The sequence below is a fragment of the Seriola dumerili genome, unplaced genomic scaffold (assembly GCF_002260705.1).
Source record: "Seriola dumerili isolate Sdu_G_001 unplaced genomic scaffold, Sdu_1.0 BDQW01003326.1, whole genome shotgun sequence".
In the NCBI taxonomy this organism is placed as follows: Eukaryota; Metazoa; Chordata; class Actinopteri; order Carangiformes; family Carangidae; genus Seriola; species Seriola dumerili.
In genome coordinates, this window is record NW_019177581.1 from 696,321 (window position 1) to 713,854 (window position 17,534).

At 38.9% G+C, this 17,534-nt stretch overlaps 1 protein-coding gene across 1 annotated transcript in view; it reads left to right on the forward strand.

The window, feature by feature from the left end:
- The first annotated feature begins 5,070 nt into the window (after positions 1 to 5,070).
- Positions 5,071 to 17,534, forward strand: part of musk (muscle associated receptor tyrosine kinase) — a 32,684-nt gene continuing 20,220 nt past the window's right edge. Inside the window, exons 1-8 of the mRNA XM_022769528.1 lie at positions 5,071 to 5,152; positions 11,311 to 11,437; positions 12,447 to 12,598; positions 12,763 to 12,890; positions 13,195 to 13,336; positions 13,458 to 13,582; positions 16,242 to 16,401; positions 16,830 to 16,836. Coding sequence (XP_022625249.1) covers positions 5,071 to 5,152; positions 11,311 to 11,437; positions 12,447 to 12,598; positions 12,763 to 12,890; positions 13,195 to 13,336; positions 13,458 to 13,582; positions 16,242 to 16,401; positions 16,830 to 16,836 — 923 coding nt within the window. The remainder of the gene's footprint in view (positions 5,153 to 11,310; positions 11,438 to 12,446; positions 12,599 to 12,762; positions 12,891 to 13,194; positions 13,337 to 13,457; positions 13,583 to 16,241; positions 16,402 to 16,829; positions 16,837 to 17,534) is intronic.

Here is a 17,534-nt window from a genome sequence, read left to right on the forward strand (position 1 = left end):
TAGACGGCATGCAGCCAGATCTAGTGGATGATGGCAGCATGCTCATATAATCGAATAAAGAGAATAATAATCCAGGAAAGCTGCCTGAAGCGAGATGATAGTAATTGGATTCAATGTGTAACCAACACACACACACACACACACACACACACACACACACACACACACACACACACACACACAACCACCACACACACAAAACACATCACACACAACAACACACACACACACACACACACACACACACACACACACACACACACACACACACACACACACACACACACACTCACACGCTGGTCATGGTGCTGATTGCCCCACACTACTTCCTGAATCAGGTGAAGACCAAATAGTCAGTAATGCCACACCAAGAAAGTTTTTGCAGTTAATCCTTCAGACATGGCTAGGTGTGTTTTAAAGACGTAATAAACAACAGATCTGGGAGATCTTCATCTTGATGGTCTTAATACTATAGAAGGTACTGTTTTATATTAGTTTTAATCACTCACTCTGAAAAGACCTTTTCTGTGACTATAGGGGAGCCACAGGGATCAGTCTTTGGTCTTTTGTTATTCTCCCTCTGCATGTCACCATTTGGTCAAACATTTCAAAGGCATCATATCATTTTCATGTAGATGATTCTCTGATCTGCCTCTCGCAGGAATATCACGGAACTGAGCAAACTACAGGTCTGTCTTACATTAGTTATAAACAGGTCATCGCAAAATTCCATTACATCATTATTCCATTACACTAAGACGTTAAATAATAATAAAAATTATAATAATAACAATATTAATAATAATAATAATCTAATATAAATTAGAAGTTATCATCATAAACTTGGACTCCAGTCAAATTTATTCACACTTAGGTCTACAAACCTTATGCGTAACTGGAAATCTAGGCTCTATGAGGGGAATGATACAGTAAGTAAAGCACAACCACTGCTCTGTGCAATAGTATTTGTTTTTTCTCACGGAATAAAAAACAACACTCAAATAAAAATGATTACACTTCTTTGCGCAGGTCTTTAAATTCCTGAGTTCAATATATATCCATTTTTATAGCCCTTATTTATTTCATCTTCAGTTGTATAGTTTCAAGGGAAATTTCAGTTTAATACAGTCAAGTCAAAAATTGTTTTTTCAGTTAGTCAACAATGAGTCTTTTTCTTTTAGTTCAGTTAGGGCACCCTATGTTTCTATTGTGTGTGATCTTATCTGGAATCCCAGTGAAGGAGATGGTGCATCCAAATCCATGGAGCTGCTCCTGGACTCCAAGTGCAGCCACAGTGGTGGTCAGGTGACCTCCCACTTGCATCCTCATTCATCTCAAATATCTCATGGTTACCTTCTAACCTTTTTATCATCTTCTTGCTTGCTCGAATGTTCACAAAACAGAACATGACCATGATTAGATTATACAATTCACAAGAAAATAGTTTCTGCAAGCAGTATGTCACAACACAGAAAAATAATAGCCTACATCTCAAACTCAGTGCTGAGTTTTTATCAACCACAACACGTTTCTCCGATAGTTTTCCCCCCGTTCACAATCATGAAATTAACATGAGCTAACATGGCTTTTAAGCTAGCACTGAATAAGAAAACACACTCACAGAAGAGTCATCAAAAACACATCAAAACGTAGTCCTCCTGAATCCTCTGGCAACATAACAGTTCACGGAACCAGGTAACTCTCTGCTGGATAACTTTAATATTGAAGTTAAAAGACATGACTTTTTATCACCACTGCTCAGGCTGCATATGTAAAGCACTCGCTTTCTTCTTTCGCCCCACCAACCCCCCCTGCTCCTGACTCTGTATAATAAATAAAATGTAAACTTGAGAGTAAAACACTTGAGTAGAATCTGTGATTTGTCTGTTCAATTTATGGGGGTTACACTATATTTTCATAACATTTTTCCAAAATTCAATCTTTCATCGGCAAAACCCTTTATTATGATAACCTATAAGGATGAGGAACTCCTTTATTTTGAGCCTGAGTGCAGCCTGAGATCCTCTGGTAGGCCCAAAACCATAAGGGACCGGGCCTTTGCAGTCAGGGCCCCTTGACTCTGGAAGAGTTGGTTTTAAGTTTTTTGTGAGGCGCTTTGTAAGTCATTTTTGTAAAGTGCTGTATAATTAAAGTTCTTATTATTATTTTCATAGGGAACAGAGATTTTCTGATGTTTATGAAATGATAGTGATTGCGTGCTTCACTGTTTTTCCTTTATTCCCTCACAGGGGCAAAAATGTGGGTTACAGAGCAGCTCCAGTGGAACAAATCTGGCTTCAGTTTCTTGATGTGGGATCTTGAGCAGAGAACAGTGTCACAGACATTCTGCTGTTGTTCTTCTCTGTACAGCTCTGCCCTAAAGCAGGGTTTCACACACAACTGTAATGCATGACTCAGAGACACTGATGAGAAGTTCAAACAGTCCACCCTTATTTAAAGGTAGTGCAGGCAAGAGCAGGTATGGACTTAGTTGAGGGGGGAGGTCAGCAGGCAGCCAGGAACACCAGGCACAAAGACAAAAGGGAAATAGCAAAAGTCAAAATCCAAAACAAAACATACAGGAGGTCAAAAGCAGGCAGCCAAAAATCAGGTCATACAAAAATGCTGGAAATCTACAATTTACAGCTGGGATGGCACAATCTGGCAGTGTGCAAGTGGAAGTGAGACAGTATACATACCAGGGAGGGATAAGGTGCGAAAGTGGGTGTGGGGGAATCAGGTGGTGGGAAAGGTGGGAAGTGTTGAGGTTACTGCAGGGCAGGTGGGTGGAGCAGGGTCTGAAATGACAAAGCAGTTAGTGAATGATGACAAAGCAGGCAGATGGTGAATGGACAACTGAATGAACAGTGACAGTCCTGGTGTTTTTAACATCAGGGTCATATGTGTTTACGGTCTTGCAAGAGAAAACAGCTGTTTTGTTCAACTGTTATGAAACAAACAGCTTTGTTCTGACTCAGTAAGATTATGCAACTTTGTGTGATTCAGTGCTCCACAATTAAACAGCAAACAGGGTGGCTGGATGCATGTAATGCAAACAGATTGGGCTGCAGCTAGGTGGAGCTATTTAGCTGTAAACTCCATGCAAACAGTAGGTCTATGATAATCTGGGACTGCAACCCAGGCAGTACCCTAATTGAAAGACAGAAAAGCTTTCTAACATATCTGCAAAATTCAGTTTAGTGTAGTATAATTCCTATTGAGGAACAGTTAATGCCTGTGGCAGTAGAGGGAGTCAGAGTATCAGTACAAAAGTTGTCCAGAATCATTCTGCTGAGTCAGTGGTCCTTGGCAAATAAGTAGTTTGATGTTTTAAAGTTTTTCTTTTTTTTTGGTCTGGTATTGCTTTCTTGGATGTGCTTGACATATTTCATTGGTGTGTTGCTTTTCTTTGAGAATAAAAAATACTAAGAAATAAAGAAACTTACTCTTTTTTTCTGCCATTCAGTGCAAATGATCCTGCATGACAGCACCACCTAGTGGTGTGCAGCCACATCAATGAAAAAAACAGCTGAAATCATACACTGGAGCTGGAGCTTTATGTGTAGCATATACTGTATGAGTTTATCTTTTTTTATCTTTGGCATAAAGCTTGAGAGAGATGAGAGTCTCAGTTGTACAATACAAGACGAGAGAGAGAAGACATTGTCTGAAAACTGGGTAAGAAAGTATAATCTTATAGCTTTGTCACATGACAAGACAAAACACACTTATGGCAAAATCACCATCATCGCCATTATGTTGTTGTCCATGAGCACAAAATTTCATTTTAAATGTTGTTAAGGCAACAGTTAAATCTACTTAACATCAACAACAACAACAAAAACATCTAGATGACAGTTTCCCCTTCACAATAATGTGACAGGTTGACTCTGTGCCCGCTGAAGGAGTACAATAGTTGACCGACTCCATCCAAAGCAGAATGGATGAGGAGCAAATGAAGTGAAATGCCATTCCTTTCCTAAAATAAAACAGGACACACAGGCTAGCAGGCAACAGGTGGACACAAAGGCTCTCTCTCACTCTGTGTGTGCGTGTGTGTGTGTGTGTGTGTGTGCGTGTGTGTGTGTGTGTGTGTGTGTGTGTGTATGTGTATGTATGTGTGTGTGTGTGCGTGTGCGTGTGTGCACGTGCGTCAAAATATAACAGTAAGTGCCCGTTAAGTAGTGAGTTGGGATATGCCTGTTAGTGGGGACATGTTTGTGGAAATGTTATACAGATGTGTGTTACATGCTGTAAATGTACTGTTGTAATGTTAATCTGAATATTGAATTACATATTAATGATAAAAGATGAAACAAATACACATACGGTATATTATGATCCACTGTATTTGAATAGTATATGACCAGTAATCTATCCTGACACTCTTTGTGTGACTATTCTCTGCAGCATTAATGATTGTTTGTCCCTTTCTCATCCTATATTGTGTATTACAATGTGTTGCACCTTAGATTAGACACTAGATTGGATACAAACTGGATTGTGGATGTGTGAAAATAAAACAAATAGTATGTTAATGAGGATTTGTATTGCATACACTGTAAAGAATATCTCCTATTTCTGTGTTTTAATTCCTTTGTGTAGTAATTTCACTGACACTAACGTGACTTATCTCAGCTGACATGACACAAAAAAGCTTTGTATTGAATGTAGTTTGTCCTTAAATTCAACTCATAAACAACGGCCTGACACTGTTGTTGATTACTGTGAATGTGGATCTCTCTCTAGCACTGGAGCCTTTGGAGCTTCGAGTGCTGCAGCTACAAAACCTGAGTGACTGTACATGGGGACAGCTAGCAGCTGCCACTGTCCATCACAAAGCTAACACACACACACACACACACACACACACACACACACACACAAACACGGTGACTGAGCTGGTCCATGTTGAGCACAGAGCTCATGGCTGTCCCTGGCTGAGACACACGCAGTGAAGAAACACAACCAACAAGAAGGTCTCTTTACCTGTCATGGGAATCTAACCACCAGCTCGTACTGTGTGCCTGTCAGAGAGCTTTTGTCCAGACGGATCATTTAAGAGCAGGTATGAAGACTGTGGAGCCCATTTCAGTCGTACAGATCCTTTTTCTGCTGGTTCTGGTCACCTCAAGCTACAGCATACAGAGAGGTAAGTCAGATTTTCATTTGCTCAATGAGCTTTTAAAGATGTCTTTTTTTTCACCATAAGTTATCAAAAGTGTTGCAAGTACACTCGGGTATTGTACAGTACATAATAACTGTGTGAACTCTGTCTTTTATTCATAGAAATGTAGAAGCTATGTTGAACTAAGTCATTTTGCATGATCTTCCCTCTGACTGTGCGCCCGTGTGAGTAAATATGATGTATGAAAGCTTCACATCAACTCAGTCAACGATGATGTAGGTGAGGAGAAGAGAAATGTCACGGAGAGCATCCTTTATTCTTGCATCAGTATTTTACCCTCTGTAAAGACTTCTCCTAAAGTGAGGTGACCAGGTTGACTTCCCCCCACATGTGTAGCACTGAGATCACCTGTTTTCCACTACATCCTGCAGGGAAAAGGAGAAGGTGTTTATAGGCCTACATAGTGTAAATGTGACTAAATCTATATCCTTCCTACACTCTGGCATATCCTCTCCGCAGGCTGTTGTAAAGGTGGTTAGGGACCAGCTATTCACCTTGCTGCTATTTCTTTTCCTAATATCTTTTCCATATGATTGGGACACCTTCACACCACTGCTCCACTGTGAGCAAACATGACATCAGGAACCTATTGTGTGAAGCGGGCACCGTATGACATTTATTCCTGCATTTTCCAGAGGATTTAATCAACTTTAATGGTTGTAATTAACCTCTTATCTATTTTGACTTTTGACTGCAGTGAATTCAGGCATGGCCTCAGGATCACATCAGGTCATGTGAGGCGGGTGCTGTATCAAATGCTGGCACAATTTTAAGGGCACATGCACAGGCCTGCAGAGCTGACCATAGACATACAATACATGTTTTATGAGTATAGATATACAGTATATGATGCACACTGGCTCAAGGAAACAGGTGGTGTAGATGCTGTAACATTCTGTGTGGGTGGGTCCTGTAGCTGGTGAGCGAGGCTCGGCGGCAGGGTGTAGGCTGACCTGTGCTTTCCGTAATATGCAAGTGATTACAAGGCTGAAACGAATGCGGTTGGCATCTTTCTTCTCATCACAAATCACTGACGGCATCCTGTCAGCAATAATTTGTGGCTATACAAGTGAGAAGGATGACTTAACTGCCAATAATACGTTATTACAAAAATGACCATGTATTTCATTTAAGTAGAAGTATGTTTTATTATGTTAAGGTGAAAAACCATATCTTTGTAGAGCTTCCACCTTCAACATGAAACGTGAAATCCATCATCAGAGTGCTAATTTTTTACCCACAGTACCTGAAGGTAAAAGAGTGTGTTGCATTATAAAGATTGTGAGTCCTTTTATGCTTTGAGTAGTGTTTATCTTGCTAGATGTTCCATCTCAAAACTCACATTTAAACCACAAGTTGTCACATTTCTATTACTGTGGTGGTTATACAAACAAGGTATGTGGAAATTTTAACTTTTCCCCTTGCCTCCAGTTTTTATGATTAGCTAAAGGCTAAACACATCCATGCTCCAGCTTCATGCTTCAAACACAGACATGTTTCCATAATGTTGAACTTTATTTTTTAATGCATTTTACTTTTAGTTACTTTTAAACTTTTTTCAAACTGAACTTGAATGAAGTGACCAAACACAAGCAAAATGTAGCTTTTTAAAACCAAGTGTAGGCATTAAGACTCAGTTGTTTTCATACTTTCTTGTTTTCCCTTAGTTGTCATTTTAAAACAATTAAAAACCTTAAAATGGACCTTGAATTATCCTTTATTTTATAGATAAAAACAATGCAAACCATAATAACAAAAGAAAACTTCAACACAGATTGTTGCACACATTTGTTGGATTGTTTTAGAAGCGATTTGAAGTTTTTATCCCACTGGTCACATTGTCTGTTTTCAGTCACTACAATAAATTTTACTTTGAGCTCAGAATGACACAGTATTGCTTCCATTTAGTTTGGGCGTACAAGCCTCTTAATCAGACATTGGCTGATTGGCCGTGACAGCACCCAATGGAGCAAACAGGAAAGTCCATGTCAGTGAAGCTACCCTAAACGTCACTATCAAAGATGGCGGATGAAAATCGATCCTTAAACATACAAAGAGAACACAGCAATACAGCCAAAGGGTAACTAGCCAAATATTTTCTAACTTTTAATGTTAGTTTACCGATCGAATTAATTGACTCACACAAACAAACAGCGGTTTGTTTGAAAGCACCGATTCTCTTATTTACCGTGAGAAAACGACAAGTCTCTAGCTCAAACTATCGCGGAGCTATGACGCTGTAAAGACAACATGATATACTGCATGCTCCAGTGGGCTTCAGACGGTTTTAATCATCTGCGACTTGATTGACCACAGTTTTACAAGCTGTGCCTGGAACTCTGAACTGACAAGTGCTGTAAAAGTGTGTTATTATATTATTGTTATTATTATTATTGGTATTTTTGCTGTGGTTTCATGGAGTGCGTCAGTTGAGCAAAGCTGAGATGGATGACACAAAAGGATTCATTTTCAAGGGGTCTGCTGGGGTGAGCTGGCTTGTATTAGCTTTGTTTGATTTCATTTGAAATGTGGGTGAGCAAACATATCGAACGGATGTTGATCTTTATTAATCTGTCCCTACGAAGGCCTCCTCAAGTCCCAGTGGTCTCATGAATGGGGCGGTTTTTAAGTTTGGAACTTTGAAGCTTTCGGTTAAATGAACTACAGACAGCCAAAACAGTATTACAACTCAGTTACTGTAGACAACATTTAACCGTTTAGAATTAATGTATTGTCTTTGATAATTACACATAAGTTAAGTGTCCCGCAAGCCAGTCATTAGTGTAAACTATGCTCTGCCAGGATAAATTAACACTACATATGCCTGTAAAGACAGTGGAAGGTTACTTTCAGTGTTGTTCAGCATGTCTATGTGAACTGAATCTGTATAAACAATGGATGACTCCTTTGCAGACATCCGATCCCCTGACATGCCACAAAAACAATTCTAGTTTTGTGTTTGTTCTTGTTTGACCACACTGTAAGTCAAAACTATCTGGTCTGCAGGATAGCGTCATAGAGAGGGGGAGAGAGAGAGAGGGAGAGAGAGAGAGAGACAGGGAACACTGTTTACAATTTCACTCCAAGTATGGAAAAAACCTGGAGGATAAACTGCAAATCAAAGCAAACACTAAAGGAACCAAAGGTTGTTATAAGTTACAGGCTCTAAAGAAGGCCACTTTTATGGGAAGGACACAGAGTTGGGAAAGGTTGACATAGATCTGAGGGATACAGGAGGAAGAGAAAAGATGCAATTAATTGAGTGAGGAAGCTTTATTAAGTGATCATTGCAATTAATTGAGAAAGGCATCAACAATGTTGTAAAAGATATTTTGTATGAGGAAAATTGGCAAAGCTAATACTTAATTGAGTACACAATGATACCTACGACGATATAGCTAAGATATGGTTGGCCATGAATATTCACTTGTTGGATATAGCATCTGAGGATTTTATAAGGACATAAATATCTAAACCTACTCACACTGGTAAAATGCAGTGAACGGGCAAGTTTTCGTCCGTCCGTTTCGGCCATATATTTGTATGTTGTGGAGTGGACTCACACCAGAACTAAAAATAAAGAAAGGCAGTGATAATGAGAGGCAGTTGGTTTGGATCAAGTAGGTTTGTGTAATACATACAGTAAAGGCCAGATGCGACTTGACCACTATTACTGGCCTCCTCTGAAGGCCTTAAGAGCACTCTATCACTTCTGGTGTCCAAAAAAAAAGAGAATGTCTCACAAGGTCAAATCCGGTGAGGCTCTTATTTTCTCTAAATAATGAGTCATGTGGCTGAACATGGGCCACAGCGAAACCTTCACTCTTCAGATGTTGTCCATCTGTTTAGACATAATATTGGCAATAGAAAGAGAGTGAGAAAAAAAACAAGTCATTCTGCAAACTCACTCCATATCCAATCCTCTAGTGTAACATATTCCAGTCACATAGACATTTAATAAATAATCTTTTCCTTTGAAAGTTGTTGAGGGAATATATTTATAGCTTTTGCTGTTGCGAACTGATAGCAACAACTTCAGTGAAATGAGTGACCTTTTGATGAAATATGCTAAATTTTCTGTAATGAGCATGTTAATGTAGCATGCTAATTTCAGCATGCTACATTAACATGCTCACATTGACACTGCTAATAAGCTGATGCTAAAGAGCCATAATGTTTACCATGTTCATCATTTTAGTTAGCATGCTAACATTTGCTAATTAAACACAAAGTACAGATGAGGCAGTAAGGGAATGTAGCTAAATAGTTTTTCATACTGCTAGCATGGCTAAAAATAAAATTTTAGACTGCATACATGTTAAAAGAGGTAGGCCAGAGAGATATTTTCCCCTTATTCTGACCTTGGCTTTTAGGTTTAAAGCTAATGTCAGCATGCTACCCTAATTTGCTCACAGTGAAATTATTAATAAGCTGATGCTAAACAACCATGTTTGCTATGTTTACCATCTCAGTTTAGCATGTTAGCATGCTAAAATTTGCAAGTTACACAAAATACAGCAGTAGTACAGCAATGTCAGTAGTTCCTCATACTGCTAGCATAGCTAAAAATAAAATTTTAGAATGCATACATGATAAAGGAGGTTGGTGAGTGAGATATTTTCACCTTATTCTGACCTTGGCTAAAATTGTATCCCAGTGTTAAGAACAACATGTCAAAGTTTTGGTGATTTATAGAACTTTCTTTCAGCCAGTTCATGAGTCAAATGGCAGCAGTGACCTCAGGTTGAGTGTGGATGTGGGCTGGTTTTTCAGCTATATTATTGTGAAATCTTTGTTTCAAAAGAGACAAAACAAGCAGTGTCCTTTGAACCGTAATCACTTCCTTTATCCTCCTTTCCTTTTCTTCTTTACTCTCTTCTCCATTCCCTCTATTGACTTCTCTCCTCTTTATTTTACCTCTTCCTCCTCTTAGTTCATACAGAGTTTAAAGCAACCCTGATGTCTCTGATCTGAATCCACAGACTGTATAAACAGTTTCTGCCTCACCACTGTGTTACTACTATCTTCTTCCATTCCTTTCCCCTGTCAACATGTTTTTGCTTTTACTCCCCCTCTCATTTTCTTTCCTTAATATACTCACCCAGAGTAAAACAATAAATATTAGACTACCTTATTTAGTTGTTCGCTTTTACCCTCCTTTCATTTGTATGAAAATAATCCCTCTCCTCTTATTTTCCATCTACTCCCTTTCATGATTGAAGCTCACTAAAATAAATAAATATTGATCATGTCCTTACTCTGGATTCACATGGTTTATATCATGAAAAAGAGCAGGTGGTTGTAATAACTTATATATTCAGTGTACATAAAACTGGTAATTTGCCCTCTTTCCTTTTAACAAAGACCATCTGTTGAAATGAGATAGTGAACAGTGCGTGCGCTGGGAATGGAACCTGTCCTTGAACCTGAAATTAAAATGTTGTTTTTGCTTCAACTTATGCTTGAATAAAAAAAAAAAGAACTTTTAACAAACTTCAGAACTTCAAATAGATTTCAACTATCGACTACTGTCTTTCCTCCCTTTTTGTCCTTTTAATCCTACTCTTATTTTTCTCTTTCCCCATATTTTATACACATTTGCAAACCAAATGCTTCAGATGTAATTTCACCAGTAAACAGATTATTTATCTTCCCCTCAAGGTGATCTTTCTTCTGCTCCCCTCAGGTCAAAACTGTAACTTCTAAACTTCTGATTTGTCCACAGTCCGAGTTGGACGCTGACTGACTAAAACAGATGACTCAGTCCAAAATAAGAATGCCAAGAATGTCAAATTATTTATCTGAAAAGATGCAGCTGTTTGCACTTCCACTGTGTGACTGTAATGTGCTATAAAGAAACAGCATACTCAGTTTTCAACCCTGTTTCCCATTATACAAAAACATGTGCAGTGGTGATTATAATTTGCAGAAAATTCCTTGTTCAGTGCATAACAGTGATTCAGCTCAATAGCACTTTCAAAAAGTCCAATATCAATGTTCTGTCTGGTCATAGACGATAACAAGATAAAGTGTTCTTCCAAATGCCCCCTTTTACAAAAACTGTAATAGATTTCTTTTTTGTAACAAAAGTATTCATGTTTTCTTGTATGTACCCTGCCTAGCACCTCGCATCATCACCTTACTGGAGACAGTGGATGTACTACTGGATCACAATGCAACCTTCATTTGTGAAGTGGAGTCACGTCCCCCTGCTGACATCACCTGGACCAAGAATAACCACCCAATTATGTAAGTTTACACCAAAAACCATTTTAACTACAGTAGTCAAACTTTGTAAGTCAACACTTGCAGGTTAATCACTGAATATACCTTTATATATTGTATGTTCTTTATTTTGGGAACACACAGTACATTCTCTTTGATGTCCACTTGGGTATGTTACATTATGAAAATACTGAAGATATTATTTAAATAAATACGTTTTTTTTAATTGAGTTTTGTGTTGGGTTTTGAGTGCCAGTAGATGGTGCTGGATGTTCCTCTCACCCATGAGGGCTATTATTGTTATTACTATAAAATGGGATAAAGTCAGCAATACCTGACTGCTTATTTAACCACAAAAATGGTAAAGCTAATAAATTAAACTATTGCAAGTCTATATTTAAGGTAAACAATAAAGAGTTAGTAACCATACCTGCTAGGTATGGCCATTACAAAGCTAACATCAAAATTATATCTATATCTATTGCTCTCTATACAACACTAGCTAATCACAATGCAAACATTAATGATATGATTAATAATATTTCTTAATGATAAAATGTTACATAACATTACGACTATTACATGGCGAACATTGGCAAAAAAAGATTAAATAACTAGCTATCACAAGGCTACGGTCAGTCAAATGATTAGATAGTCAGCGAAATTAGCTGCTTATTTTGGCCAACAAAAAGCTGATACTAAAGGAATTTTTAAATGTTAATGATGTCCACATTAGCTACTCTTGGGTAACGCTGGCAAAAACTTAAAAGATCAGTAACACTAGCAGCTAATTGCTTGGCAAAGTCCTTTGGTAAAATTTTAGTAACATTAACCTCTAATTTTGACCATCATGCTACTGCAAAAAGTATGAAATATCAATAACACCAGCTGCAAACACTGATTCACATACTGTTCATCACATACTTGAAATATGGATTGTTGCATGTAAGGTTTACAGAAGACACTTAAGAGAATGAAAAAATCAGGTATGGTAAATGCTCACAACATCACACCCATGTTTTTATCCCACCAGGTACTATGACCCCCGGTACATTACCAGGGAGCAGGGACAGATGCTAATCATCCCTCATGTAAGAGAGTCAGACAATGGAGAGTACTGCTGCCTCGCCAGTAACGGCATCGGAGAGCCGGCCAAGAGCTGTGGAGCGCTGCAGCTAAAGATGAGTAAGTCTGTTTTCTTCCAAGGTTGTAGGACTGAAGTACAGTCCAATTTTTAGTTGAGTCCATATGTTTTTTAACGTATGTAGAAGATGTAACAAATACCCAGTCTCATTAACACAAAAAGGCTAAAACCACTGTATCTTGTCTCTGGTCTGTCTCTACATCAGAACCGCAGATCAAACGCCACCCTACCAATTTAACCCTTCTGGTAGAATCCAAAGCAGTGTTACCCTGTGTGACACTCGGCAATCCCAAACCAGATGTGACCTGGCTCAAAGATGATGAGCTTATCAAGGTATGCACAACAACAGAAAAAAAATGCTGGAGGGTTTCTAGTCACATGAAGCATTTCACTGATTTAGTTTAAAAAAAAAAATAATAATAATTGGGTGACAGTAACATATGGTGTTTATACATAACTGTGACCAGGGTTGTAAATGGTTACAGACTGCAGTGATATCTAGTTTCTAGGGTGCCATAGCAGCTGATTAAAAAGTGTTTTTAATACATTTTTTTATATTTTATATTTTTTATATATTCTAACTTTTAAACAAAGAAACACAAGGACTACATCAAACAACTTGTCTCATCTTTCCCAGATCAGTGACCGTGTCACCATTCTCGACTACGGTGCATTGAAGATTCATAACATACAGAAGGAGGATGCGGGACAGTATCGCTGTGTGGCCAGGAATAGCTTTGGTTTGGCCTTTTCAAAGCCTGTCACCATAGAGGTACAGGGTATGTATTTCAGTGTAGTTTCCCCTTCTATTCTTGTATATGTACTTTAAGAAATATCTATTTAAAAAGTGGTATTGTTTGTGGTATATGTCTGTATATGTGCCTTTGTGTATGTGTCTAGCTCCAGCCCGAATCCTGCGGGTTCCAAAAGAGAAGAGAGTAGCGTATGGCAGCCAGATTACACTTGACTGTAACGCCACAGGAAATCCGATCCCCACCATCACCTGGCTGGAAAATGGGAATACTGTAAGTTCAGCTGATGTTTTTTGCTGATATTGATTATGTATAAACATGAACATTGTTTTCTAAAAGAATCAGAGAGTCCATAATATGCCCACAATAGTCTTGCAACGGCTCTAAAACTGCATTTTGGGACAATAAAGCTCTCTAAAAGCTAAATTCCGGCAGGTTCTTATTGGTCCATCCATCTATCCATCTATGTCTTCCCAGTCCACTTGGACACTCATACATGCTTGTGATCTTGTCTCCTTTACAGTGGTTGAGTTTGGCACAAATATCAGTCAACACAGCCAGCAATCAGAGAAATTTTATCACGTAGCAGACATTGTGACACATTGTCAGCTGTAGAGCCTTACATAATGGGATAGCTGTGACAATAACAGAGTAGATAAACAGGAAAGCAAGAAGAAAGCAAAGCATAATGACACACAAAGTTTTATTTATAAAATCATATCTTCAGTGTTCCAAAGAATACAATTGTACAGTCTAAAATATTTGGTAGATTAATTGCTAATAGGCAAAAGCTGAAGCAACACACTGTTGTTGAGTGGTTTTTGCTTAGACACCTGTCACTGTATGGCCTGCATTACATCAGTGGTGTGATTGATATACTGTCTATCTCCTTGTAGTCATGTGCATAATCAAGTGCAAATAGGGAAACCAGCACACTAGCAACACAAATCCACACATGAGGTACACTGTAATACACACATAAAATAAATTACACACGTCTCTGTTGATCCTTCGCTCGCTCTCTCTCTGTCACTCTCCCTCACACACATGCTTAAAGATCGGCTGTGGGATCAGTGATATAAACAGCAAAGGAATTCTCATTATGTTGACAGGGGATTGAAGAGATTGCCTTCCATTTAGCCAATAATACACAGTGTTATCAGCTTTAATTGGGCTGTGAGCGAGTGTTATGATGCTGTTGTCAAACAAAAACCATCTATCACTAAGGTAAGGTTCTTAATGTATTACAGTGTTGAGTGGTTTGTGGGAAGTGCTGACTTGTGATTTGAGGACTGACTGGCTCGATGTTCAGACAGCCCAGCCACATAAGGTGGTCCCACTGGGATATATACTGTAGCTGTTACACATTCAGAGAGAGCGGGTGTACAGTATACTGAGGACATAAACAAACAGTGTCAGCTGTTGTTAAATATGGGCTGAGCCTAATAATCTGATGATTATGTTTAACATCGGGTCACAGTGATGGTTTGGTTTTAATCACCATTGCTGTTGTAACCACATGCAATGTTTTTCTTGGGACAACAGGAGAAGACATTGTTCATGACTCATAGCAATAACATATAACCAACAATAATTTATTTATTTAATTGTTTTTTTGTGCAATTGCAAGTGCAATTGTGTAACGTACATAAAACAACAGGACCTTGTGTCCCTGGACAGCAAGTTCTCCATTTACTGTAAAATGTACTCAAGAGAAATGTTGGCATCTTAGTAAAATAAAAATTAAAAATAAGTAATTTGTGTGGTGACTTTGTTCAGTGGACATCGGGCTAAATCATGCAGGACCACCTTAAGAATGTTAAACAGGATGTTTACTCACCAAGGCAGCAGACATTTTTTATGCATGCCATTGCAACAGGCAGACATACACCAAATAATGTCTGGGTATTTAATAGTCTTGGGTGCTTACTACAGTGTGATTACAGGCCCATAATGCCTGTAAATACTATATATATATATATATATATATATATATATATATGTGTGTGTGTGTGTGCGCTGATTAAAATGACTGTGGGAGCTGCTTTTCTGGCAGCTTGTTGAGGTCATTAAATTCAGCGGGGGCTGCATAAGAGCTCATCATAAAAACAGATGGTATCTGACACAACTTCAAATATAGACACGTTGCACATCAGCACCTGGGCTCACTCCCACACACACACGTTACAGATGTCTCACATATATCATTTATAAACTGTATATATGTGTAAGTGTGAATATAGGAACTGTAAACAAACACGTGTCATCTGGCTATATCTGTGTAGTGTGAATACCAGGGAATTTTAAAATCTTTTCAATGATTACACGTGGTTATATTAATGCCAGACACAGTCCATGCACTTAATTTTATCAACTCAACACCCGTGAGACATAAATATAATCAGCGAGTGAGCAGTTTACACACAATGAGACAAAATTCTACAGTCATAATGGAATTCTGGTTAGAGAGATTTTCCTACTTTCATTTTCAGCTTGTTCAGTGTCACTGCTCTCGAAAACCCTGTTTCCAGCTGTAGCAGGGGACTATTTTCAGCAAAAAAAAAAGCTTTGATGGCAAACAGGCAAAGTCTGCAACTCGCTGGAGAACATAGTGGAGATTTTAGCAGCTAAAGAGCCAAATATTTTTTTTTCAGGACTTCATAGAGACGACAACAAAACTGGATTTATGTTGAGTGTTTCTCCATGAGTGCTGGATGTCCATAGGGCCAGTAGTTTGCTAACATGCTCCCTATATCACGTTTACAAGCCCATAACAAGCCAAACATGGGTGACTGTTTGCTGCTTGTGGTGTTCCTCCCCCAAGTGGCCAAAAAAAAAAAAAAAAAGGGAAAACTGATTAATGCACCTTTAATTGTAATATCTCCTTTCATATGACGACATACTGTACCTCTGCTGTTTTAATTTTTCCTAGATCTCAGGCGCATCGGTTGAGGAGACCTTGGTGGGAGAGGTGATCCTGTCTGTTCTTAAAGTGACAGTGAACAAGCCCGCTCTGTATACCTGTCTGGCCTCAAACAGACACAGTGCTGGAGCCAACACCGTCAAAGCAACTGCAAGAGTCACCGTCGCAGGTCTGTTACAAAATCACTTACTGAAAGCTCATTTCTCTAATGTGGCAGCTGTGTGGCTGTTGTTGTTCCTGCTTTGCCTTGTGTTATGTTAGCTGCCAGTTATATTAATGGTGTTTTGTGTGGCTTCAGCTGTTTGTTGCCCCCCCCCCCCATTTGGCTTCTCAGCCATACGCATCCACACACCCCATGACCACAGTCACCTAAAAAAAAAACCTCCCTTCCTCCCTTGGCCACACACACACTGTCCTTCCACCTGGTTGTCCCTCAGTCTCCTCAAAGCTAGCGATGAGTTGACTACAGAAGCACCATGTTTGGTTTTCTTTTCCAACTAAGACTGATTTTTATCTGTCTCTCTCCGCTCCTCTCCCCTCTCCTCCTGCTTGTGCTCCTTCAACCGACATCTTCTGGATATTGCCACTTCCCCATAGAGTGGAGGTAAGAGAAATGATCCATGCTTCACAGCTATGAAGTGTCCTTTGCTTCATTTATTTACTTTTTTGTGTGTTCTGGTGTATATATCCATGTAACATATACAATGCAATGAGTTTATAGAAAAATGTTTCAGCCCAAACTAACCAGCTTGACTCAGAAGGATTACACAGCACGTTGCGTGTCATTACATCTTATATTGGCACCACAACCTCTTGTGTTTGCACAGTTTTTGGAGACACTGAGTGCTGCTTCCTCTGGGGTCAGCTGAAGACAATATGCATTTTAGCTCTGCCAATAAACCTGCTATGCCAAGCGGGAGCCGTTCTCTCAGTCACCCATATGGTGTGAGTTGAATTTGAACTTTGCTGAACCACAGCAAAACCCCTTGTTACCACATCTGGACTATGTAACTATAGAGAGAAGGAGAGAAGGAGACGCAGATAGAAAGGGGGAGGAAAAAAAGAGAAAGGTAGGAGGAAGAAAGAATAAAGGAAACAAAAACATTGGCCTTGAGATGCCTGATGAGAATGTCTGAGGTAAAAATGAAGAAAAGGTCTCAGACAGACAAAAAGGCCAGGTTTACTTACAAGATTTGCCAACTCATGACCACATCTGGACCATATATTTAAAGGATGTTAAAAATGAGAGAGCAAAGAAGAAAGAGAGAGAGTCAAGAGAAGGAGGAGACGATGGGATGATGG